This window comes from Harpia harpyja, chromosome 13 (genome assembly GCF_026419915.1).
Source record: "Harpia harpyja isolate bHarHar1 chromosome 13, bHarHar1 primary haplotype, whole genome shotgun sequence".
Classification (NCBI taxonomy): domain Eukaryota; kingdom Metazoa; phylum Chordata; class Aves; order Accipitriformes; family Accipitridae; genus Harpia; species Harpia harpyja.
The window spans coordinates 24,026,040-24,051,640 of NC_068952.1; the positions used below are offsets into that span (position 1 = coordinate 24,026,040).

Sequence of the window (25,601 nt, forward strand, 5' to 3'; positions counted from 1 at the left end):
GCAGAGATCCCTAGAGATTATGGGTCCCCTGGTCCCACAGAGGCTGTTTGCTCTGGCTCAGGGCTGAGATAGGTTGCTGTGTAATTTGGGAAAGAATTGTTTCTCCTGTCTGTTATGCCTGGTCTAGGGATGTGTGCTAAAAGCTGTACAGAGCTTCAAGCCCTTTCTGACTCTGCTCAGTAGTTATCCCAGTCCCCTGCAAGGTAAATCATAGTAATCAGGCCTGGTTTAGACAGGCGTAGAGCAGTTGTGATTTGACTAGGTCCCTGCATTAACCACTTGCACATGCTCCTCTCTGGGAGAGATGAGAGCAGGGAATTCTTGGTTCTCAGCCCATGCAGGAGGGTCCCCCCCAAAAAGCTCCATATTCTGCTTTGCGGTGCTTAGAGCCGCTCATCCCAACAGGACCAATGGTTTTAAAATAGCAGTTGATACCAGCTGCCCAGGAGATGGGGAAAATTTCAATTTTATATCTCCTGAGACCTTTGTGTCTCATACCCAGCACTGGCTCTTCCCCTCTGTGGCTTAAGAGGTGGCTCTTCCACCCTGCCGTGGGGGCTGCCACCCTGGGCAGTGGATGTAAGGGGCTGGGGTGCTGCTTCTTTCCTTTTTTACCTCTTCTTTCCTCTCCGCAGCTCCTGCTCAGGCCCAAATCATCCATGCTGGGCAGGCATGCGTGGTGAAGGAAGACAACATCAGTGAACGTGTTTACACAATTCGGGAGGGGGATACGCTGGTCCTGCAGTGTCTGGTCACAGGACACCCCCGGCCACAGGTAAGCTTTCAGTCTTGCCTGTCATCCATGCTCCCCATGGCACTTCTTTGTAGTCTCCATGTAAAGGAAAATTGTGGGCAGTGGTGTGCCCAGCTTTCTCCTATGTGTTGGACTCAGGCAGGGAAGCCTTTTAGCGCAAGCACTAGCTTGTTAAGCTGTGAAGCGTCGAGCCTCACTTTCATGGAAAACAGTCCACAAAGCTTTGCAGGAGCCTACACAGACCTTCTAGTGGTGTTCAGTATGTGAAGTCCCCCAAAAAACTGAAAGCCCAGACTGAATCCATTATACAAACCACCCTCAAATATTTAACCCTTTTAGTGCAAAACAGGAGCAGGCTAGAGGAGGCTTCCTACATGTGCTGGCCATAGGAGTTGGTCCTTCATGCTCCATCAGTCTCTCGGTTTCTCTGGATGTACAGACAAGGGGAACCTGCTTGGGGGAGTTTGGGAAGTTGTTTGCAGTGCACTTCACTGAGCCCAGCGCAGAGCCCGCTGGTCATTGCTTTATGGCCACTGACCAGAGGCAGATTCAGACTTGCTGCACTGGATATATCTATGCTGTGGTGAGTCACAGTTCAGTGGACAGGTATGGAGCTGAGCTTGGCTAACTGTTGCAGTCCTTCCCCAGGATCCCTAGAGGGTTGCATAGCCTCAAGTCCCATGCAGCCACCTCACCACCCTTCAGATACTCAAGCAGGCTGGTTCAATGTTAGTGTGGATGTGCCTATAGAGATACTGGACCAGAGCATGGTAGGGGTGGCAGCTGGTGCATACTGCGAGGCTGCATGTGCCAGAATACACTCAAGGGAGCCAGATACAATACATGTGCCTTTTTGGCCCCCTTCCCCAATCCTGCTAAAGATATTTGTGCTGAGAAGCCATGCATCTGTATACACCAATCAACGGCTCTGTGGACTTGCTTGTGAGGAGCTACTTGGCTAAGAGACTATGACAAAGGAGAGGGAGAGAGTCTCAGCCAGCAGGATTTGAAATGGTTTATCCATCAAAGCATATCTTGGAAACAATAAAAAGGAAATGATCTCAGCCAAGCCAGCAAAAATGACCAACCTAGGCTTGTGACAGTGATAGGCAGATGATAACTGTTTACGTCAGAAATGAGGAAGATGGTAGGGCTGGCCCTGCCTAAGGATGTTGTACGTGTGGGAAGGTGCTGGCAGGTCACAGGATTTTGAGACTGGCTAGCCAGAGAGATTGCTGGAGCAGAGCCTGATGCAGACACGATGGTGGTGGGCAACATTGTGGCTTGTCATTGCCTGGACATGCATGGGGGACACCAGAGCATGGAACCAGGCGTGACTGGGGAGGCTGGAACCCATGCACATGAAACATGGCATGTGTCCTATCTCTGCCCTCCCTCCTCATGGATAGATTTCTTACCCAGTAAAGCTCTTATCCTAACCTTTGTTTAATCTTCTCTTTTCCCTTCTGTCAGCCAGTCATTAAAGCATGAAAATGTGGCCAAAATACTTAAATGAGATTGAAATTGAAAAGAATAAAGAGCTGGCTAAAGTGTCCTTGCAAACAGGAGACTCTGAGAGTCTTGGGGCCCTCAGACAACTTCATAATAAGCCTACAAAGGCTAAATAAATCCATGGTCATTAGTTCTGAAAATCTGCTCAGCCTAGTGCTCTGGGAGTGGCATGTAGACACCCCTGCTCTTTCTAGAGCATCAGCATCAATCAGGTGATAGCAGTGAGCTTCAGGCAAAGTCTGGCAGAGTGGTCAAGGTATCTGGTCCATTTTATCTGTGGCCAATGTTGAATGAAAATCTGTCTTCTTTCTGGTGGCTGATCTTGCTGGATCTCAGCCCCAGAGTCTAGATGGGCACCAGTGTGGGAGACCACCGGTCACCAACCTTTAGAAGGGAGGTTGCAGATATAGGAAACCAATGGGCTGAGAAAAGCCATCTCTCTCTTTCATTGTCTGGACTGCAGAAAACAAGGGAGAACCTTGTACTGCCACTGCTAGGGTTGTACCTCATTCCAGACATAAGAATAACCATTCGTTCTTTAGGACCGCTGTCCTCTTGCCACCATTCACCATGAAATATCATGCAGCTCCATTACCCCTGCAAGACAGGATCTTAAGACAGGTAACATAAGGACAAAAAAATGCAAGATAGCTTGAAATCTGAAGGGATTTTTTCTTTTCTTTTCCTGTATCTTTAAAATCAAAGTACAAGCTTGTGTACTGCAAAAGGATGACTTATAAAAATAACATACACAGGGGTTCCCTGTGGGAAAGGGGCAAGAGCCAGATAGCAACCGCATTTTCTCACTCTTACTTGGAAAAGCAAACAGCAGAAATAGCCTTGCTGTCCAGAGAAAGATGAAAGAGTGTTGACTGCAGTAAAAGCTCTGTAGCTGTGAGCTGATGTCTGCTGTAGCTTCATGGCCTACCAGCCACATGGGGTCCCAAGGCTTAATGCTGAAAGTCCTGTGCTGTGCAGACAGTGGTATAAAACTAACCAAGCTGCTGGGTTTACAGGACCAGAGCAGGAGTGGTAAATATGCAGTGTGTGTCTGGGTGAACTGAGGGGTTATCCTGGACACTCGGATGTGAGGATCGGTGATGGATGAGAACCAGCAGCTGGTCTACTGAGACATACTAAGATCAGTAGTTGAACTTTGGTAAGGTCTGGTGGTGCTGTAGGGCCTGTTTTTGAGGGTGGCTAGGGAGGAGGGGGAAGAGGAGCAAAGGGAGTGCTGCTGTCCCTTGGGATCTCTGGTTTGTGTCACTGATTGTTTGTATTTCTCTCATTCTTCTCATGCAGGTGAGATGGACCAAAACTGCTGGCAGCGCGTCGGACAAATTCCAAGAGACGTCAGTGCTTAACGAGACCCTTCGGATTGAGAAGATCCAAAGGCTGCAGGGGGGACGCTATTACTGTAAAGCAGAAAATGGGGTTGGGGTCCCTGCCATCAAGTCCATTCGAGTAGATGTGCAGTGTAAGTCATTTAGCGGCAACCCAGACCTTCCCACAGTTCTACTGCATGTCTCTGCCTCGCTGCAGGGCCGGCAGGGAGCTGCATTGCCCTAGGACCACATGCACCTGATTCAGGAGCAAAGGGACTGGTGCTGTGTCCCCAGGGTCCATTTTCCCCAGGAGATTAGATCCATCCATGAAAAAGATAGCTCTGCCTGTCCATGTGAGTCATTCTTATCTAGGTACCGTAGTGTCTATCACTGCCAGGGGTCCCTAACACTTGTCTGGGATGTAGCATTGTAGATGGCTTCTGCTTTCTTTGTCTTCAATTTGAAGCTGGCAATGCTTGAAGCAAACCAATGCTTCTTGAAATTGGTAGTGCCTCATATGCTTGGGGCATTCCTGAAACCAGTGCCCTGCTCCCAGCATTGCTACCTCTGTAGCATGGTGGAAACAGAGCAAAAGACTCTGGGATGCATCTGAGGAGGCTGAGCTGTGAAGGGCTGAACATGAAGGAATCTGTGAGGACCCCTTGGCTTCAGTGACTCAACATTTCTCTGGCTGGTTGTGATGGCCGTCCTTCTTGTGTCCTGGAGATGGTGTTAGTAGTTCTCCACCTTGGGCCCCAAGTTTTGAAGGTTTCTCATGCTGTCTTAATGTTGTTTATTCTTGGGCTGCTGTGGCCAAAAGGGAGGGAAATTAAACTTATCCCATAACCCCCATATGGGAGGAATCCAAGATTTAAGGTCGAGGCAACTTTTGAAGAGATTTGCTTTCCTGGGGAAGATTACCATTCTGCCCATTGTCCTTGGCTATCCACTATTCCAGTTTCCTCCTACCCAAGTAACACCAAATCCCTCTCCTCACTCATATCTTTTGGGAAGGCCTAGCCAGCAAGAGGTTGATGCTAAAAAGATATAAAGTGTGATAAAGCAGCTGGAACTCTCCCTGAACCTGTCACCACCTATCCCCACACTCCTTCTAGCAAGACAGTCTTCTGTGCTGAGGTGCACTGTGGTTGTCCGTCAGTAGAGCAACCTCCAGGCTTCAAAACCCCAGTACCTGCCTGGAGTCTGGGCAGAGCTTTGCTGACAGAAATGGCTGCCTGACTGCTTCCTCTTAGTCCTACTGTCCAGCCCTACAATGATGTGACTCTCACAAAGTATGCCATAGACTTGAACTTCCTTAGGCTTTGGCAGGTTCATGATCTGCAGTTCTATTATATGCCTTGGAGCAGCTCCGGTCTCTGTTCTTTCCTTGCTCTACCCCGTATTGGAGTAGTGTAGTATGAGCCCTATCCTATAGGCTGGGAAAACAGATTGAGCATCTCTTCATGGGCATTGCATAGCTTGGCTTGGAGGAGTTCTGACACTCACCTGCCACACAGCCATCTGCCTGGCTTCTCTGCCCATTTCTTCTACATGTGGTGGAGGCATATGATAACTCTCCATTGCAAACAGGACTTGCTTTTCTCAAGCCTCAGTATGACACCTTGCCAGGGCCTGTGTTCTAGGAACAGGACTGTGGCATGAATCTTTTTATGCCCCAAGGGCACTCCCTTTACTTCTGGGGTGTGGGCTGGAGCTAGAGTGATGTAGTGTCCTGTGGTCCCTCGTGCAGCTCTGACCTGTAGAACTATGGGGCTAATGGGGTGGCCAAGGGCTTTCTCATACTAACATCTACTCTGCAGATGGACTTGGTAATGTACCTCTGGTTTGGTCACTTGGTTTTTGGGGAGGAGAGACTATTTTCTGCTAGTATTTGCACCAGGTACAAGGGAACACAGAGGAAAAGCCACAGTTTTTGTTGAACACTCACCCCGGCAACCTTCAGCTGAATGAATCAGAATTTGAAAACAAATCCCTTATTTCCCCACATCCCAATTTGTAGTTAGGAGTAAGTAATCACCCTCATGTGAACCTTGGTATCCTTGACAGCTAGTGCTAGTCCTCACTCATACTTTTAGTATTAGACAGCAAGGTTGTGCAGAGAGCACCATTGGTGCCAAGAGGATATTAAACTGGAAACACTAACTTGTGTAGCAAGTTATTCTTTTGCCCCAAGTGGGCATCAACTGAGGCTTTAAAGTATTGGTTAGATACTGGCAGAGGCAGCTGCTGTTTGGAGTATTTCCACGTGGGAGAGAGAGAAAGTAAAGAAAAAGAAAGAATGGATGTTTACAAGCTTATATTGCGCATGAAACATCCTATGTGATCATCTCCATGAGCAGCCTTGGGCCAAATTTATCATTTGTGCAGCTCACTGACATCAGTGGCATTACTCGTGCATCAAGGACATACATATCATCGTAGGTCTTATTTTAGCTTTTCTCAGGAGGGCTAGACTTAGAGCTGACTGCTACAAAAGAAGGCTGAAAGATTCAAGGGAGGAAAGGTTTAGCAACCAAAAGGAGGATGTGTTCTGTGTGGGGAGTAGCTGGGAGCCAGGAGGCTTGAATGGTGAGTATCTTCTTTGATCAGTAAGGGAAGTGTTTTGCCATGCATCCTGCTGAGAAATGGAGCCTCAGAAGGATGGTAGCTACAGAGTTACTCATGTAAAGTGTGAAGAAATAAAGGAGGGTTAAGGACAAAGGAGGAGAGAGGAGAGGCTGTGCCCAAGGTCCTGGTCCAAGAGAATCTGGTGTAAAATTCAGTCACCCTACGGCCACACGGAGACAGCACTGTATGGAGATGAGGGGTTTTTTTTTCCACCTGTGTATGTTTTTCTTCAGCCTTGGCACGGGGGTTGTGCCTTGTCATTGTTCTGCTAATGGCTCTACTCATATCTCTGAGCTATGGTGTGGTCAAGCAGACAAATCTCAGGTCCCATTACAACTGTTATCTACCAAGCATACAGCTCATTACAATACGCAAATCCACAAGCTGACACTTGTAATTCAGCAGAGAACATACATTATTTGCATGACGTTAGCAGAAACTCATCCCTGCTTCCCTCTTCCTTTCTGCGAGTCAGATCTCCAAACTTACAAATCTCTAAAACAAAATACTGTGAAAATTAGGTGGCACAGGAGAGCGGGAGGTGATGAGCATATGTCCTCTTCCTCTCTGCTAACATGTGCAGAAGGCAGTGCTGGCAGCACAAGAGGATACTGGGTGCATGTGCCTCAGTTTCCTCGCTGTTGAAGATGGGGTCATAAGGCTCCTGAAAACGTAGAATTGCTTCAACTGAGCTCAACAGATGCCTTAAGATATGCTTAAGGGCACAGGGACAGATTTCAGTTTAGGAGGCCAATTGGTCCCATCTTGTCAAATGGGATCTTTACATTTAACACTAATCAGTCTCAAAGTGGTTCTGGGAGGAGAAAGATCCACCCCCTCTGAAGTTTTCCCTATGCTTCCTTGATGTTCAAGCATTGATGTCTGGTGCAAAAGCCCAAGAAAATTATCCCTTTTTAGGAGGGCAACCCTTGGGGATCAGTGTGCTCTGAGTGGATGGAGAAGGTATGCTCCCTGCAGGGCAATTGTTTGTGTCCTTGCAAGCGAAGTAACTGATAACCATTGATTCAGTCGTGATGGCTGCATCTGGTGCATGAATGGTGAGGGAATTGGAAGGAACATTTTCTGTAAAGGGAGAAAACAAAAGAATCTAATGAGTTTAGGGGTGGGTGATGGGGATGCAGTGAGTAGAAGTTGCTGAAGAGGGAGAGTCAGTACAGACCTTGAAAAGCAGAAAATACAGGGAGAATATTTTAATAGGAAGAGAGAGAAATTGTACATACCTTTCACAGTGTTTTGCATCTCGTGTTCCCATGGCACCCCGCGAGACTTGCTCCTGTCTAGGAGATGACTCTCCATCTCAGCAACTTGATCTTGTCCTAACTTCTGCTCTCACCTCTTGACTCAAAGGTGTGTCATGTCCTTTGTGTGGGCATCTCACAGCTGTAGGCTTAGCCCCATGATTTCAGGAGGCATTTGGGAACTGGATAGTGGAAGCAGAAGAAATTATGATGGAGCAAAGTTTCCTGGGATCCTTCTGACCTCTCACTGAAGTAGAGAGCAGTGATTTGGGGTGTGGGGTGTCATTGGGGAAGGTGAAACAGCCCACTGGTCTGAGAGGCATGTGGCAGGCAGGCAGTTTGCTTGAGGACCACATGGGATCTGCAGAGCAGAGCGTGCTTTCTATTCTCTGAAGGTTGTGTGGTGGGCGGGAGAATTTTGGCTTCTCCTATCTGTTCCCTTTAGATAATATTTGTGTTACCTGCCCTCAGATCAGCTCTTAATTCAGCAGTTGTTCTCAGCCAAATATACGGGAGCTTCCCCTCTCCTCTATGGCACCTGGAGCATCATCTGCTCTGCAGGCTGTACGTGCAGACCAAGCTTCACTAACAACTGCTCCGGCCCTCCTTACCTTCCTTCCAGATCTCGATGAACCTGTTCTCACCATTCACCAGACCATCAGCGATGTACGTGGCAGCTTCTACCAAGAGAAGACTGTCTTCCTCCGCTGCACTGTCAACTCCAACCCACCAGCTCGCTTCATCTGGAAACGGGGAGCTGAGACGCTTTCCCACAGTCAGGACAATGGTGTTGACATCTATGAACCCCTCTACACACAGGTGAAGAAAAAAAAACACCAAACCTCCACCAGCTTGTGTTGAGCATCTTGCTGATGCAGGGCACTCTGTAGTGGATGGTGTTTCTTTCCCTGTGTGGATTACGATGCTGGGGAGAGGGTGGTGGCCACTGCAAGGAGCACTGTCTCCGAAAGGGCTGGTAGAGCCTATTTTGTATGCGGGTTCCCAGGGGACAAGAGGAGTAGAGTAGGAGGGAGTGTGACAGCCTAGAAGTCCCTTCTTTTTTTTGGCAACTGTCTGTCCCTGAGAGCAGGTCACAGCTCCCCTGATGAGGTTACATGCCTGAGACTAAAATCCAAGCAAACAATCCCAAGATTGGGTCTCCTCTAGCACCCATTACTAATTTTTTCTCTTAATTGAGTGCCCAAGCTCTGTAAATCAGGGGAATTGCTTCCTGTTTAGTAGTGTGAGTGAATGGCAGGAATTGCAGTGGGGTCCAGGAGGCAAATGATGAAGAGCTTTTCCTAGTGCTCATGAGTAACAGAGGCAGCCCAACTGCCTGAGCACTTTCTGACTGTCGTCCTATGACAGGGTATCCACATCCTTTCTGCTTCTGCTTGCCTATGCTGGACTCGCCTCTCTGAATGCCACTTTCTTTGCAGTAATTAGCCTGCCAACGCAGTGGGAGGTGGAAGGGAATTTTTCTTTTGCCAAGGCACTCTGGGCACATTATCCTAAGCTGAGCTCTGGCTCTGAATGTCCTTCAGATGCTAACCAGCCTCAGCGCTTCCAGCAAGGCTGTTCGGCAGCACAAGACAGTGATGGGTGGGAAGGGAGGGCTGAAAGGGCTGCTCCCCAGGGCACCTGTTTCATCCCACATACCTCCTTGCGCTCCCAAAGCTGGGCCCTGAGCGCATTCTGGCTGAGTTTGATTTCTGAGCGATGCTCCAGGCAACTTTTCAGTTAATGTAGTTGTGTTCGCATTTTATTGAAATGTGCCGTCTCTGTAGGTCATGGAAATGGGCAGCCAAATGGAAACATTCAGGGGGATGAGGAGAGAGAAAAGAGCTGCAGGTTAGCGGCAGATTTGCAGAAATGCTGTAGGTCAGCACTGCTGTTGGGCCCTGAAGAGAGCTTTGTCTAGTCCAGTGCTATGTGGCACGCAACCAGGACATCCCTGGCCTTAGAGGAAGCCACCATGGGCTCTTCCAGCTTTCACTAAGCTCAGTGTAATTAACAGGAGACATTGCTTAATGAGAGGATGTCTTAGGACTTGAGATATTTTCTTCAACTAAATAAGGCATCTGGCAGAATTTCACCGTGTTGCAGCATTAATGTGTAGATGACCCAGCATCCTGCAGCTCCTGTCAAGCAGTATTCCCACCATGATGGGTCATTGCTAGCTCTGAGAGAGGGTGTTAGGACTGCTGTGCTCACACAGGCATGCCCTTACGGTCCACACCAGCATAAACCTGTGAGTTTGGGTTGGTAAGAGTTGAAGTTAACAAAAACACACCTCTGCAACACTATTGGGAGGGGAAAACCTTGCTGGAGCTCAAATGCCCTATGTTTAACAAAGCACCCTTTGCAGGGGTTTGTAATATTGTCTTAGAGATGAACTGGTATCAGCATCAGGTTTGGGTAGGCTTTTACGTTAAAAAGGAGGTGAAGACTTTATTGTTTAAGTTTTTTAAAACTCATTTACACTAAACGTTTATACACATTTACCCCACATTTACTAATCAATAAACAGGATGCATATGACCCTGTAAGTAAGTAGTTGACATGCACATTGTAAATGCCATCATTTGTGTGGCATAGCAACAAATCTCAGGGGACAAGACTTTCTTAGGGTTATTGGTCTCCTAAGTATTTATCTTTCTAATTTACTCAGTTCAGATCCTTGGTCTCTGTATATTAGCATGCCTGAGCTCATCATCCAGTCCCTTGAGGTTGTCCTCAAGAGGATTTGTCGTGCTGACACCTTCTCACATTTGCAGCCAATTATGGAATTGTTTCTCCAAAAGAGATTTAGACAAACACAAGGAGAACAACAGCGACAAGCTGTCGTGGGAAGACGTATGAGTTGCAAGGTGTGCAAACCACAGGATGCATCTCAGAGCTTTCCACGTTCCATAAAGAAAAATATACAGAATGCATCTATTGTTAATTTAACAACTTGATTCTGTTTCTATAACAAGCCAGTAACTAATGGAGTGCCAGGGAGTGATTTTTGTTTGTTTGTTACCATAGTACGAGAAAAGGCTATCAAAGTCTATGCAGTCACTCTAGATTTACACCAGCATAAATAAGATTAGAACCTGGAGAAGAGAGATCAGAAAGTTTTGGGGGGTTCTTTGAGTATTTCTTGGAATTATCTTTTTTCCCTCTGTACTGCAAATTTTTACCGCCTAATTGTTGAACTTGTCATATTTAGTCCAGCATTAATGCCTGAATCTGCTCTGATTTACTTTGGTTTTGCAATGTTGAGACCCCAGTGATGTCCCTTGGGATCCTACCAACATGTCAGTGCGAGATCTCAGGGTCTGTTCTAGGAAGTTAAAGGTTTTTCAAGTTTCGCAAGACGATTCTGATGGCAGTTGATGAGAAATTATACCTAGACCTGTTCAGCAGTGCTTTCAGGTTAAATGTCAGTTGGTTGCTGGGTGTTTTGAGAAATCCTGGAGGTGAAGTTACCACTGCAAACATTTTCTATCTCCTTTATATATAGCTAGGGGAGCTTGGAGTCTGCACAGTTCCCTGAGGTTTTGATGGGAGCTGCTGGTAATCTGTAAACTTCAGGACAGGTTATGGACTTGCAATGATAAGCTGTGCTTTGTACACCTGTGTCTTTCCCCACCCCCTCCTTTTTTCCCAACTCCCAGGGTGAAACCAAAGTCCTGAAGCTGAAAAACCTGCGGCCCCAGGATTACGCCAGCTACACGTGCCAGGTGTCTGTCCGCAACGTCTGCAGCATCCCTGACAAATCCATCACCTTCCAGCTCACAAACACCACAGGTAAGAGGGGACACAGAGGGCCCCTGCAGCCCTCCGATCCCTCTCCTGCTCAACAGCCATTACCCCTCCAGGAAGGTAACACAGCACCCTGTCCAGGGCCTGCAGCACCTCACATTCATGTACATGTGAGGCTGCTAGGATTACAAATCTTCATGTGGCCAGGGATGCTCTAATTTCTCATAGCTCTGTGTATAGCCGGTGCCTTGGCCAGGCCTGCCGTGAGATCATTAAAGCAGGCTACATGTAGGTGTTGAGGCAGTATGTAGTTTTTAATCCAGACACTGTTTTATTTATTTATAATTCTAAGAGTGACTTTAAAAATAGATTCGATACAGTCTAGAGTGGGGCAGATGCTGCAGGAGTTCTTACAAATAATTCATTCATGTGTGACTCTGGCCTGGTTTGCCAGGCTGCGCTCTCAGCACCTCCCAGCTAACGGGCTCCGCTGGTGCTGATGTTTATGGAAAGCAAATATCTCTGGTGCCTTCCCAATAAATAAATTTTACACTGATTTTCATACTGGCAGTGCTTGGGTACACCTCCAGTTGCAAACAGAATCAGCTTGGTGCCTCTTGCTTGACCTGCAATAACTGACTGATAACTGAGTATCATGTACCAAATACTTGCAAGGACCTAACTGCAACCTGTCCATTAAAGAAAAAAACCAAACAAAACCCCCCAAACCCCCAAAACCACACCCACAAAAACCCTCCCACAAAGCCCCCACACATGTTGAATGTTTTCAAATAATAAGTAAATGTCAGGAAATTGCTTCCAGCCCTGAGGTATTCCATGATCAGAAAGAAAGGCATTGTAGCTGTTTGAATTATTCACCTCTCCAATGTAACACAAAGCAGTTTGCATCCCTTGTGTCATCTTTGTGCAGTGGAAACAGAACTCTTTTGATGTTGCCAACTGTTGATGGGATATTGTTGATACTGTATAAATTATGTTTATTGATCTGACTTGAGCCCAAGGTGCTGAACAATAGTTGCATCATTTTATGTAGAAAGAAGAAAAATAATGAGCTTAAGAAAGGGAACTATAGCTAATGTCAGAGAAAAATATTCTCTGTGTGGTAAGATCTCTGAACATGTCTTGAACAACTCACGCTACTACCTGAATTTCTCTCAGGATGAGACTATAGCAAATGCTGGAATATTCCCTTTAAAAACTTATCTTGTGCTCATGATGAAGAAAGGGATCTCATATAGCTTTTCTTCCCTGTTGTGTCTTTTACCTTTGAAGAGTTAGAAAATCAAATTTCTCTTCATGTCCACACCCCCTGCCACCCAAGCACAGGGAAGCTACCCTTCGTTTCAGTCCAGCCCCTTTACTGAGTGAACGGGAAAAATGTATTTTCAGGTTGGTAGGCAGATCAGAAGCCAGTGGTATGGCTGAATTTACAGCAACTTCTTAAGTACTTACCTAAGCTCTGAACCTGGACTACATAGCACATACATCTAGTTCTTTTTTCCTGTTGTTTAGTTATAGATGCATATTTATACATAGTTACAGTGGAGCCTGACACTACAAGCTCAAAGGGACCATTGCAAAAGTGTTCCTAGCAAATGGTATTAAAAGCTGGTGGTGAAAATGAAGCTAGCATTGCGGTGTGAGCAGGGTTTGTTTTAAATAACAGAAGTATATTTAACATGAAATATTATCTGGCTTACTTGCCCTGGAGATAGTATTGTGCATAGATTAGGAAATATTTAAAGAAAAATCTTTAATTCTCTCTTTTTTTGCATAGGTCTTTTCTTTGCCTCTTGCACTTGTGCTTTAGCAGCCTCTGTAGCCTTGGCTGTGCCCAGAATCCTGAGCAGCTTCACTCAGGATGCCTTCGCCTTTGCAACTGAGGAGAGTCCAAAGGGCATCAAGATGCATGGAAGTCGATCGCTTAAATATTTATAGACCCAAGTACTATAGATCTTGAGGGGAATTGGTGGGTCAGGTCATGTCAGGCCAAGGAAAGCTTCTCTTCCCAGTTCGTTTGTTGTTTCTCAGCTGGCTTGCTTTGGCTCCTCTGGCAGTGGCCTTTGGGCAGGTCGTAGTCTCCGGCAAGGAGATGTCCTTCTCCCAGGCTCTGTGTCAGCAGCTTGGCCCTTACAGCAGGGGATGGGTTCTTGGTCTGCAACCTTAATGGGAAGGGGGTTTCTCCTGCTCCTCCTCTGTCCTGCTGCTGTTGCGTGGCTCTAGAGCAGCAGGCTGCGTCTGCAGAGCCACAGGACCAGCTCAGCACTAGGCTGTCATCATCTGCTCTAGCAGGGTCAGGCTGACGTTTTCCCCTTCCTTGATTTCTGCAAAATTAAGCAGCCCAGCTGGTTAATTCTCCTGCAGTTTTACTGCAGCAAATTGGACTTCAAAGGGAATTGAAAGCGATTCTTTGTTTTTAATGGTCCCCTTGCTGCTCAGCAGACTCCGCCAGCAGGTTTTCTGAGCCAAGAACAAAAGGAATTGCCACAGGTTACAAATAAATGAGATTCATCTCCTGCATAACAATGTCTGCAGACTGTTAACCTCTGTCTGCTGACAAGAGTGGGAGTGGGAGCCTGCACAGGCTGCCACAGCCAGGGCTCCATTTTGGGGCACATCATGGGACCTTGCTGCCTGGAGCTGTGTGGGTGGCAGCTTTGCAGTTTCCCTGCCTCCCTCTTGCATGCACACACCTGCCCCGAGGCAGTGCTTGCACCAGCATGTCATTTTTTTTCTCTGTTGCCTTGCCCAGAACTGGGCAAGATGAGTCTTGATCAGATATGTGCACATCAAGCACTGCAAGAGCCCTAAATCTTAACCAGAGCCTGCAGGACCTCTGGTTTTTGCACTCCAACTCTGACATTTCTCTGGACATAGGCTGGTCTCAGCCTTTCTCTGGCTCTGACGGGGATGGATGGAGATTCCCAGGCAAGATGCTGTATCTGTCACTTTCTGTGCCCTATGAACCTGAAACCAGTACAGTGTCAGAAGGCAGGAACAGCTACTTGGTGTCAGCCATGCTCAGCTGACAGCGTATTAGCGACAGGAATGTGTCCTGCCTGATCACAGGGTGTTGAGCTATTGCATTCCTGGGCTTCATAACGGCTAGTGAAACCACCTAGAGCTTGGAAAGGACATACAAATCCTTCCTTTGCTGATTAGTGCTCATTAACCCTTGCACACTGTTTCTAAGACTCCAGCAAAGAGACCTGTCAAAAGCTCTGAGTGCAGGCTGTGGCATCCCAAAATTCAAGGACTCTACCACTGGCCTCACAATGACCAGTGCAGGTGGCAGAGGAGCCACCTTCCTTGGGCCCAGCTGGCCACCTCTGGCACAAATAGCAAGCCCTGTGGCCAGGGAGAGGACATTTGATTCAGTGCATCAAAGCAGTATCCCAGCATGGCAGTAGTTGTGCTGCTAAATTATGGCACTGGTGCTGGGGAGAGAGCAGTCCTCCTCACCTTGTTTGTATGGGCTGTAATTCAGAGATCCAACACAAATCCAGCACAGCTCATTAACGCAGGGTCCAGGGAGAGAAGAGGTAGAAATAATGATGCTGTTAAATCAGGCTTCATGAATATGGAACAATGTCTTATTTTGCATTATTATGGCTGTTACTTAAAACATACTCCTCGCCTTTGTGCTGGGGACTGCTACTTTCTCAGCTCTGTCTGGATGGAGCCAGTGATGGTGCTGACAAGGGCTTTTAAAAGGCTTTTCATGGGATGAAATAGGGAATACAAAGGGAAGTTTTTTGGATCAGTTCCTGGAGGGGGATGTAGTGAGAAGGGTGCAGAAATAATATAAACTAAAACCAGGTACTAGGGTATTCAAAGCAGAGGTCGTCTAGACATTTTGAATCAATCTCAGTTCAGTTGTGCATGAAAGACAATCCCTGTGACCTGGTCTATAGCCCCCAGGTCTACAGAAAAGTGTATTTGACACCTGTGGAGGTGAAGGAGGTTAAGACCAGGTGCAGAGCTGCTGTTCATGGTCTGTTATGGTGCAGACAGGTCCTGGTCCTCCATGTGAGGCTCCAAGCTGCGAGGGCCAGCTGCCTGGCAAAGGCGTTGCCTCTCAAAGATGTCTAGTTGGGTATGAGATGGAGAGGCATATCATGGGATAGCTGAGGTCCTTTTTTCATGGTAGACCTTTCCCCAAACTCCTTCTTGGGATGGCAACTCTGTATGGGAGGAGTGGCTTAATCCCAACTGTCCTTGAACACAAACAGCTGTTCAGTTCAAGCAGGCTCCTCTGAGCCTATCCTTTCTCCTTCACCTCTCCATCAGGGTGGAGCTCTGGTAGTCAGGCAGAAGCAGCAGACTGTAACTGGGCATGCACCTGCATGACCTTCCCTTGGGATTGTGAGAACCGTCCAGCAAACGCTGACATCCCGGTGAGCTTCCCAGCGTGCTTTGGATCGGGTCCTGAGATGCTAAGCTCAGTCCAGGGCTGCAACTTCCTGTGCCTTGTGACAATGAATCTCTTGTTCTCCTGCCCTTTTTTTTTTTTTCCTCTCCCTTTGTCAGGGCTCAGTCTATTGTGCTGTTTCTATCCAAGGCCTAAGCAGACTAACTGTGATTCATACAACAGTGTTGCAGCAAGGGAGATACAGGTGCTGTAGCAGGAGTTGAGCCTTTTCTCCAGTGCTGCTTCTGCAGGTCCTGCCTAGAGTCAGGCGAGTTAAATACAGGGAGAACAGAAGGCACTGTGGTGTCTGCAGAGGAGTGGGCTGGATGAAGTGCAGGTAAGTAATGCAGAGCCACAGTGGCTTTCCATTGCCCCTCTGCCTTGAAATTGTTTGCATCAGGAGTCAAGAAGCCTCTAGCCTCAGGTTTTCTACTGCCAAATTTTGGTTACCACTCCTACCTGTATAAAAGGGATTCACTGGGCTTTTCTTCTGACCTGAGTCCTAAGCCCTAGAGAACCTGCACTGAACACAAAAATATCATACCTATCTTGTGCTCCAATCCTAAACACTAGCAATGGAGTGTTTTAGGAATCACCTCCATTCGGGGGTGGTGTGAAGTCCTGCCTGCAGTGTTTCCTAACCATAACAGAGCAGAGTGATCTAACTTAAAGACATGGTAATGATCATGCTTTAGGTTCACAAATACCTTGTATTTGTAATGAATTTATGGATCCCTCCAGCTCTCCCTACTCAAACCAGCCATCTTCAAGAACAAATCATAGAAAGTATGAAGCTGTGCACAGGCAAGTGGATGGGTCTTTTTCAAGCTCAGAAGTGTCCCTCTGTACTCTTTCAGCCCCACCTGCTCTGAAGCTGTCTGTCAATGAGACGCTGGTGGTCAACCCTGGTGACAACATCACTATGCAATGCTCTCTGACAGGCGGTGACCCACAGCCAGAGGTGGTTTGGTCTCACTCTCCTGGCCCAATGCCTCCTAATAGCCTTGTGCAAGGAGGCAACCTCACCATCTGGAGGATCCACGTGGAGGACTCGGGCTACTACAATTGCACAGCCATCAACAATGTGGGGAACCCAGCAAAGAAGACCGTGAACCTGCTGGTGCGGTGTAAGTTGCTATTTTTCTCAGAGCATGGGTTTTCAGGGTGGAGGGACTACATTTGCATTTCTCATGGCTGTTCTTGTACAGCAGAGGGTGAATGTGGTACTTAGCAGCGATTAGTGTTCTGGAGAAGTGCCTGTGCATGTTCCTCTGCTCCCAGACCAACAGCTGTGCTAGCACTGCTTGCACCCTCATCCCGGGCTGTAGCACTATCCTGGACTGGAGAATGATCCCAGACTGCTACATGTGAGGGTCTGGGGATATTTTGTGGAAACATAATCAGGGGAGGTATTTGGACAGACTTTGCATGGAGATATTGCCTTCTTGAGGAGCAGAGCTGTTATCCTATCCCATGCAAGACACTTTGCTGTCCCTAACCAGTTTTGCACTTTTCATCCCAGCCATGAAGAATGCCACATTCCAAATCACCCCTGATGTGATCAAAGAGAGTGAGACCATCCAGTTAGGGCAGGACTTGAAGCTGTCATGCCATGTAGATGCTGTCCCTCAGGAGAAGGTTGTCTATTCCTGGTACAAGAATGGGAAACCAGCCAGGTTCTCAGACCGGTTGCTCATCACCCGGAATGACCCCGAGCTCCCACCTGTGACGTGCAGCTTGGAGATTATTGACCTGAGATTCAGTGACTACGGCACCTACCTGTGTGTGGCTACTTTCCAGGGAGCACCCATTCCTGACCTCAGTGTGGAGGTTAACATCTCCTCAGAGACAGGTGAGCCTCTCTGTGGCAGCTAGGAACCTCAGAGGAGTGGTTGGCGTCACTAGCTACTCACCACCCCCATGCCTCTGGCTTTTTTAAAGGACCTGACATGAGTGTCTGAAATCCCAGTGGGGAAAAGTCTCACATCCTCAGGCAAGCATTTGCCTGAGACTGGAGTTGGGTGATAGTTACAGCTCCTCTGCCAGATGTGTTATGCACCAAGCAGATCTTCCTTTATGTTTTCTCCCTATGAAAAGTCCAAAGTGCAGTGCAGTGAAAGCTCCAGAGACAGGTTTAGAGTGTGATTGTTCAAAGAAGCCTCCGAATTGTGAAAGAAGAAAAAGACAGTGGTATTTCACCAAATTTCAAACATCCCTTTGCTTAGAAGGGAGTAAAAGAGAAAGCAAGCTGTTCTTTCCTCTCTTTGGCATTGCTTATGAGGAATGTCCCTTTTTTCAGAGCTGTGGCCAGGAGATTGGTATCATCTGTCATAGCAAATTCTGTGAAGAGCTTTAATGTTTACTGGATTGCAATTGCAATCTGTCTTAGGCACTCTCTGTAGGAGTCCAAGTGTTATAAATCCCTCCCCCCTTTAAAATCAGGGTCAAAGCTTCACCCCATGGCTTGGTGAGGACAGGACTAATCCATAAATGTGTTTGTCAGTCACCTTGGGGACTGAAATACAGGGTCTCAGGGCTGCCTTTTTGTTTCTGGGGAAATTGTAGGTCCAGCTCTGCTCTCCATTACATCCATGTCATCTTGCTGCCTTTCCAGGACCTTGAGTGTACAGCACAACGCAGCATTGGTCTAGTAATCTGGTAAGGACTCCTGAGGGGAGCCAGCTGCCCACAGATTTTGTCCTGAACCTTCACAGAAAGTTTCTTCTCAATCCCTGGTTGTGCTGGATCCATTGGCCAGGCTGGTCCCAGTCTTGATTCTGGACATTGCTTGCTTCAGCCCCCAAGCAGAAGGTGCTGTGACTGCTCTTGATGCTTTGGGAAGCCCCTGTCTCCCAGTAGAAACGCTGGGGCCAGCCTGCTCCCAACAGGACGGCACCCAGTGCTCATGAACAGCCTGGAGATCGAGCCCTCACCATGCCATGGACCCACTAAAGACCAAAGGGTGATGCTTCCCTTCTGTTGGCAGCCCTGGAAGGTAGGGCCCTGTCCGTGTCAGCAGACGCCAACCCTGTTGTACCAGCAGGGAGCAAAACAGGGGGAACCCCACAATCCTGGTACAAAGCTGGCTCTCCTGACCTTGTATGGCTGCTGCCACCAGGAGCAATCTTTTTTGCCCAAGATCACTAGATGGCAGAGTGCAGTTGTGTTTAAGACTGCAAGGGTCGGAGGCTGCGAAGGGCTGGGAGACACTGGATGATCCCACCAAAAGGCTGGGCAGTGTCTGTTGGTGGAGGTGTTTGTCCAAGCACCAGCTGGTTGCTGCCTTAAAGGAGGTTGTCCCATGCTCTGGCCTGTCTGGTGGAGGGTGAGCCCCACGTGTTCGTGTGGGTGCCTGCTGGTGGGGAAGGGCAGGAAGGCAGCCTGGGGCATTTTGAAGCCTCTCTTTGGCAGCCTGGGCCAGCAGGACCGTTTTGTGACCCAGGGAGTGAAAAAGGCCATCCTGCCAGGGCAACCCTCCGTGCAGCAGCCAAGGCTGTCCAGCGTGCGGCATCCCCACGAACAGCAATGAGCCACCTCTGACATGTGGTTCCCACATAAAAACCCAGCAGGTTTTTCCCAGACCGCAGGATCAGAGCAGGAAGGCGGTAGCGGTGGCTCCACGTTTCCCCACTGAGCAAAGCCTGAGCTCGACAAGGTGGCTGCCTCCACTGAGCAGCTCCAAGGAGATAGCTTTAATTAAAAAAAAAAATCTTCAAATGCAATTTACAGCTTTTCCCTATGGAGAAAATTGCCTCTCGCCAGGTGAGCGGCTGCTGGCAGTGTCGGGCACCGAGAGTGCTGTTGTCCCATCATGCTGTGTGGGACAGGGTGTGATGAGATTCCCCAGCCCACAGGAGACCTGAAAATTGAAAAAGTGGCCTCCCTGTTGCATAGGGAGGTCAAAGCAGATGGGAGATTGGGCTGGAGCCATCCTAAATTTGCTCATAAAGCAGCTATGAGCTGTAATGTGTACAATTACTGTAGCACACTCTCCTCTGCTGGAGTTGAATTGAGCTAACATTGGTTAGACCAGCTTGTTACAGCCTCTGTAGTTCTAAACTTTGATTTAAATGGAAACGCAATACGTGGCCGTTGCAGTTATGGAAGTGTCAATCCAAGTGTCGCCACTGTCAGCAGGAAGGGCTGAAAAAGGAGCTTTCAGAAAATGACTGTGGCCATATTTACCTCAGTTGTACTGTTAAATCTGAAGCCTAATACAAATAAAATGTCAATATTACATGGGTTTTAGCACAAACATCCCCTTCCTGGGTTCCTGGTAGAGTTGGAGATGTGAACAAACCTCTTCCCATGGACACCTCTGCACCCTTTAGCTGTAGTCATTGGGTTTCTTTTGAACTTTGTTTATCAGCAAAGGTTGGGGGGGGGGGGGTGTCAGTTGATAGCTGTGTTTTTCTTGAGTGTTGCTATGCCTCCAGCTCTAGCCCCGGCTCAGACGCAGTTCTGCTGGGTGAGCTCTTCCCAGCCTAGAAGGGATGCCAGAAGTGATCTTTGCTGGGACCCATCTCTCACTCAAGTTAGCCAGAGATAACCAGTGTGCTGTGACTCTCAATGTAAAGTAAGCAAAGACACTTAACAGAGCTGGCTCCTTGCTGTGGTTTAGGAGCAAACAGGGATCCTGGACGTCTGATAAGGCTGGAGATGCTATCTACAAGCACTAATCCTCTAAGTCTCGGTTTTGGTCTGATCTGGATAAGGGGACTAGACACCTTGGCAGATACAACTTTTATTTCTTGGCCAAAAGTCTTCAGTTCCACTTGGGAAATTCACTGACCAGAAATTGAGAAATGGATCAAAGAGGCTTTTGCCTTTGGGTTCCTCGGTGCTAGCCCTGCTGCTGGACAGCATTTTGCAACCAGAGGGATGGGAGCTGAGGGAATGTCCCAATACAGCTGGTACTTGCCATTGGTGTTGGGATACATTGTTGGAGAATCTGGAATCTTCCTTGGTACCCTGCAGCTCCAGACCCTGTAGGATGACTTACATGGGCAGCGTGTTCCTGTAGGGGGTTGCCATGTGTCAAGTGAAAACCTTTGGAGTTCAGGGCTGTTGGTGTGACTCAAACACAAGCATCTCAAGAATGTTCCTTGCTCACTGGAAACTCAGTGTAAAACAATTGCCTTCTTATCTCCCTTTTAGTGCCACCAACCATCAGTGTCCCTAAGGGTCAGTCCACCATCACCGTCCGGGAGGGCTCCAGGGCTGAGCTGCAGTGCGAGGTTCGAGGGAAGCCCAAGCCACCCATCATCTGGTCCCGGGTAGATAAGGAAACGCCCATGCCTTCAGGGACAATGACGATGGAGACATATGATGGGAAGCTGCGCCTGGAGAGCGTGAGCCAAGAAATGAGCGGGACCTATAAGTGTCAGACAGCCAGATACAATGGCTTTAACATCAGACCCCGGGAAGCCCTGGTGCAGCTCAACGTGCAGTGTGAGTATAACCATACAGTACTGGAGTGCCTGTCTGAATGCCTGCGTACACAAAAGCCTCTGGGCTAAGCAGGGTTGACACGCTCAGTGCTGCTTTCAGGCAGAGTTGACCTTTCTTGCTGGGCTGAGCAGAAACATCTCTTTTGTCTGGGGACCTTTGAACAGTTTATATTTAATTGGTCTGGCTACACAACACTAAGGGCAGGATACCATATGGCCAGCGTGTTGCAAGTGGAAGGGAGAGGTGTTGTGTGTTTGTATACAATGCTTTCCATTTCCCTATCAGTGGATGAGTGCAGAACAGCAGCTTTACCAGGTGTGTGTTTGTGTGCATTACATATGTGTAAAATACCTTCAGGGTATGTTAGTGTCGTGGTTTAACCCCAGCCAGCAACTAAGCACCACACAGCCACTCACTTGCTCCCCCCCACCCAGTGGCATGGGGGAGAAAATCGGGAAAAGAAGTGAAACTCGTAGGTTGAGATAAGAATGGTTGAATAGGACAGAAAAGAAACTAATAATGATAATCATAACACTGATAAAATGACAACAGTAATAATAAAAGGATTGGAATGTACAAATGATGCACAGTGCAATTGCTCACCACTCGCCGATCAACGCCCAGTTAGTTCCCGAGCGGCGATCCCCCCGCCCCCACTGCCTCCAGTTTATATACTAGATGTGACATCCCATGGTATGGAATACGCCGTTGGCCACTTTGGGTCAGCTGCCTTGGCTGCGTCCCCTCACAACTTCTTGTGTCCCTCCAGCTCTCTTACTGGCTGGGCATGAGAAGCTGGAAAATCCTTGATTTTAGACTATACATTGCTTAGCAACAACTGAAAACATCAGTGTTATCAACATTCTTCTCATACCTAGCTCAAAAACATAGCACTGTACCAGCTACTAGGAAGACAGTTAACTCTATCCCAGCTGAAACCAGGACAGTTAGTAAGTTTGTGAAGTCAAGCACTCAAAAGGTAGCAAATGAATGTTAATTAGACCATTTCCACCCCACAACCCTTTCTTCAACTTAGTTACCCCAGCTGTCACTTCTGGACATGCCTGAACCATTTTGCCTGAAAAGCAGCACTAGGCAGACCCTAATAGGAACTGCATACTCCCAAATAGTTTCCATGCAATAAAGCTGTGAGTAACAGAAAACTGATTCTTAGCATGTGATGTATTGAGTGATTTCAGTGATGGGTGGTGCTCCCAGCCCTGCTTGAAGGCGCTATCTGTGCACAAAGGTGGATGTAGAGGGAGGGATGCTGCTGGTGTCCACTTTGGGTGACTATCTCCGTCCTTTCCCTGCAGTGGTTTCTTCCTGCAGAGTGAGTGCCTGCTCAGCTCCCATCCTGTTGAGGTGTGTTTTGACATGCGGGGGTCTGTGCTCTCTCCTTCAAGACTTTGAATCAGGCAGGGGGAAGGCAGCTGGGTACAATGCCTTGGTCTGAAAGGAGTTGTGACTGTAGGAGTAGACCTCCACACAGACCTCGTCCCATTGGGATAGTGCAATTGCTGAACTCTCGCAGAGTCCTCCGAGCAGCGCGGATCTGGCAGGTGTGGGATGGGTAGGGAGCAGGTTAATTTGCACCCAGGCACACTGCCTCTGGGCTGTGACTGACGAGCCTCCATGCACAGCACAGCAGCACATGCTACCACACTCCTCCCAGGCTTGCTCACTGGGAAGAAGAAGTGTGACTGGAGCGGATATCCTGGCTGAAGCCAACCAGACACACTGCTTACAGATGTGAGCTGCTAGGAGCACAGCAGTAACGGAGTGTGTGAAATCCTGTAGGCTCTTTCAGTATTCGAAGATGCCCTTTTAAAATTATCTCTGTCCATTCAGGAGCATGGCAGGAATTAAATTACAGGATGGGGACAGGGAAATGTGTGCAGATTTCTGTGCAGGTAAGTGTGTGTTGAGAAGCTTCCCTTAAGCAGGGTGGAAATGTGCGTCTTGGTTTAAGCTGTTTTGAAAGGCAGGTCAGGTATATGGGGTATGGCAGGACATGGCAGGGAGGGTGACTCTTGGTCACCCCAAGAACTGATGAGAGATGCAGCAAAATCTCACTGTGAAGCAAAGAACCATCAGATATGCTGGTGTCCCCAGTTTGGTGTTGGTGTTTGAAAGCTCTGTGGTCCTCACCGACCCTCATTGCCCCTGCAGAGGGAGCAGCAGTGCCGAGCCTGGCATGAATTCAGGGTTACTAGGTGGTCTGGAGGGGTAGGACATGACTCCCCACACAAGAAAGATGGTAGGTGCAAGCTAGAAGCTGTTCTGGGGTAGAGCCTTTGATGTGACCCCTAAGAAGCTAAAGATGTGAAGAACTTCTGTGTAAAGAGTAACACAACGTACTCTTCCTATAGCTCTTCCCAAGGCCAAGCAATTCTTTATTGTGATCTTGGACAGGTAATGGTGTTATGGTCCATGTGGCAGCCCACCCAAACAGCCCTCTTCCCTTCTCAATCAGTTCTGTGTACCCTTAGTTGGAGCTGGGTGCATACTGAGTGTTTGTATACCTGCGCTGTCTCCTCCTGCCTGGAAACTGTGGAAGGTCCTTATGGTGGGACGGCCTCTTCTTTGCCTGAGCAGTCAGCTTTTGTTTCGGGGCTGTCAATTTGCTCCTTCCATCAGCATGAAAAACAAACTGTGACCCAAGAAAGCAGGGCAAGAATTGCCCTCCTCCCCTTTATAGGCTCCCCCCTTTCGCCCTATGCAAAAAAACCCCAGTACACAACACCGTCCCTGTTTATCACTTTCCTCCTTGTTCATGCAGCTGGAAGGAGGTGGGTGCTGCGGCAGGGACCGCTATGGTTAATTGAAATGCTGTTCTCCAGTGTGGGTAGCTCATTAGTCCAGTGGCTTGCTCTGGAATTCTCATCTTGTCAGATATGGGGATCGTGTGGCTCCTGCAGCCTCCGTGATGAGCACTTCCCCCGCCTCCCTCAGCCCACACATCCCACTGGAGAGCTGCTTACGTGGGGTGTGTGTCCACACGGGTGCACACGCGCGTGTGTGTGTGTGCATGCGGGCGTGCCTGTTTATGTGTCGGTGTGAGGTCCTTTTGAACTGGCTCACTCAAGGGAAGAATGAATTCTGGGTGATAGCGTGGTTGTTTCTCTGATTTGCTCCAAAGCTAAAGTTGCAAAATCAATACAGCAGATTTGATTAGATGTCAGAACCTGTTTCTGTGTTTCTCTTTTCTTTTCTTTTTCTCCCCTCACCCTCACGCATATAGTGCTGTATTGTAACAAACTAGCCCAGAAGTAGGCTTTGCCAACTGCACTGCAATAGTGGAAAGAGAATAAGAAGACAAAAAGAACAAGTCAGCTGTCAAAAAAAAAAAAGTGTTTGGGCTTTTCATTATTTTTCATATTTTGCAAGCAGAAAAAGTTGCTCTCCTTTTATCTTATGAGCTATAATTATCTATCATCAGCTCTCTGACAGGCTGGATGGTCTGTTCCCTGGACTTGGTCTGAACTGTAGAGCTTTGGGAGATTAATAAGTCCATGAAAGTCCTTGCAGCCTTATAGCTCTGTGGTTAGGATGAAGAAATGTTGTATACTGGTTACAGCAAGAGATTGAGCTTGTCAGAACTCCTGGGAATCTGGCTACCACTTGGAGTGGCAGTGTCTTGTCATCTTTTCCTGTATCTTCAAAACAGGAATAAAACTGACCCATCTATTCAAGGATTTGTGGGTCATAATAAACACAGCACTTTGAATTCTTGAAATAAAAATAGGAATGGAAGGGCAGGGTGCTGTTGTTAATAATATCAGTGCTATTGCTGATGCTGTTGTCAAGGCTTTTTTCAGGACCAGGTACTTGCTCAAGAAAATCCCGGCAGAAAAATGAATCCTCTGCAGAGGCAGGTTTAAAATCAGGGCTGGGTCACCCTATGTAGGTGAGATAGCATAAGGCTGTAAAACACACACTGGGCTTGAAAATGTGCAGCACTCTGGGTTTTGGAATACAAAGCATCATTTGAGCCAATGTGCATGAAAGGAGGAAAGAAAGTGTGTATGTGTGGATCAGTGAAAAGGATGCTACCTAGATTCAAATTTAGCAAGTACATAATAAGAAATTGCAAAAAATATATTAGCCATGTATCCTAAAATCCTGGTCAAAATAACATTTCCAGGAATTACGAAGATTAGTAGTGACTCTAAACTCTAGCTGTTGCTAGAACTGACCTTATCACGGTGAATATTACATTTGCTCTGTTAGAGACTCATATAACAGTGTGGCGTAAATTGCAATCCTAGTACATTATCCTGCTTGAATGATACTGTGTCAGCTCTGATGCTTTGTCAGTCCTGAACAGCACGTCATAAACTACTGGACAGCTCAAAGTCCAGCTCAACCCTGCACTCCTCATCACACCTGATCCTTGATACATCTGCTCTAGTATTTTCCCACAGATAGGTTTATTCTCCCTCACAGCACTCACTATTTGCTCTCAGGCCCTTGCTCGATCACCTGAA

General features: G+C 47.7%; 1 protein-coding gene across 6 annotated transcripts in view; it reads left to right on the top strand.

Moving 5' to 3' along the window:
- MDGA1 (MAM domain containing glycosylphosphatidylinositol anchor 1) overlaps positions 1–25,601 on the top strand; it is a 160,859-nt gene that overhangs the window by 49,621 nt on the left and 85,637 nt on the right. For 5 of the 6 annotated variants that reach the window (XM_052805730.1, XM_052805731.1, XM_052805727.1 and 2 more), the window contains exons 2-8: positions 636–775; positions 3,569–3,743; positions 8,101–8,297; positions 11,141–11,273; positions 16,518–16,787; positions 17,183–17,512; positions 20,818–21,111. In XM_052805730.1, coding sequence (XP_052661690.1) covers positions 636–775; positions 3,569–3,743; positions 8,101–8,297; positions 11,141–11,273; positions 16,518–16,787; positions 17,183–17,512; positions 20,818–21,111 — 1,539 coding nt within the window. The remainder of the gene's footprint in view (positions 1–635; positions 776–3,568; positions 3,744–8,100; positions 8,298–11,140; positions 11,274–16,517; positions 16,788–17,182; positions 17,513–20,817; positions 21,112–25,601) is intronic. The other variant, XM_052805732.1, reaches the window with a different exon arrangement.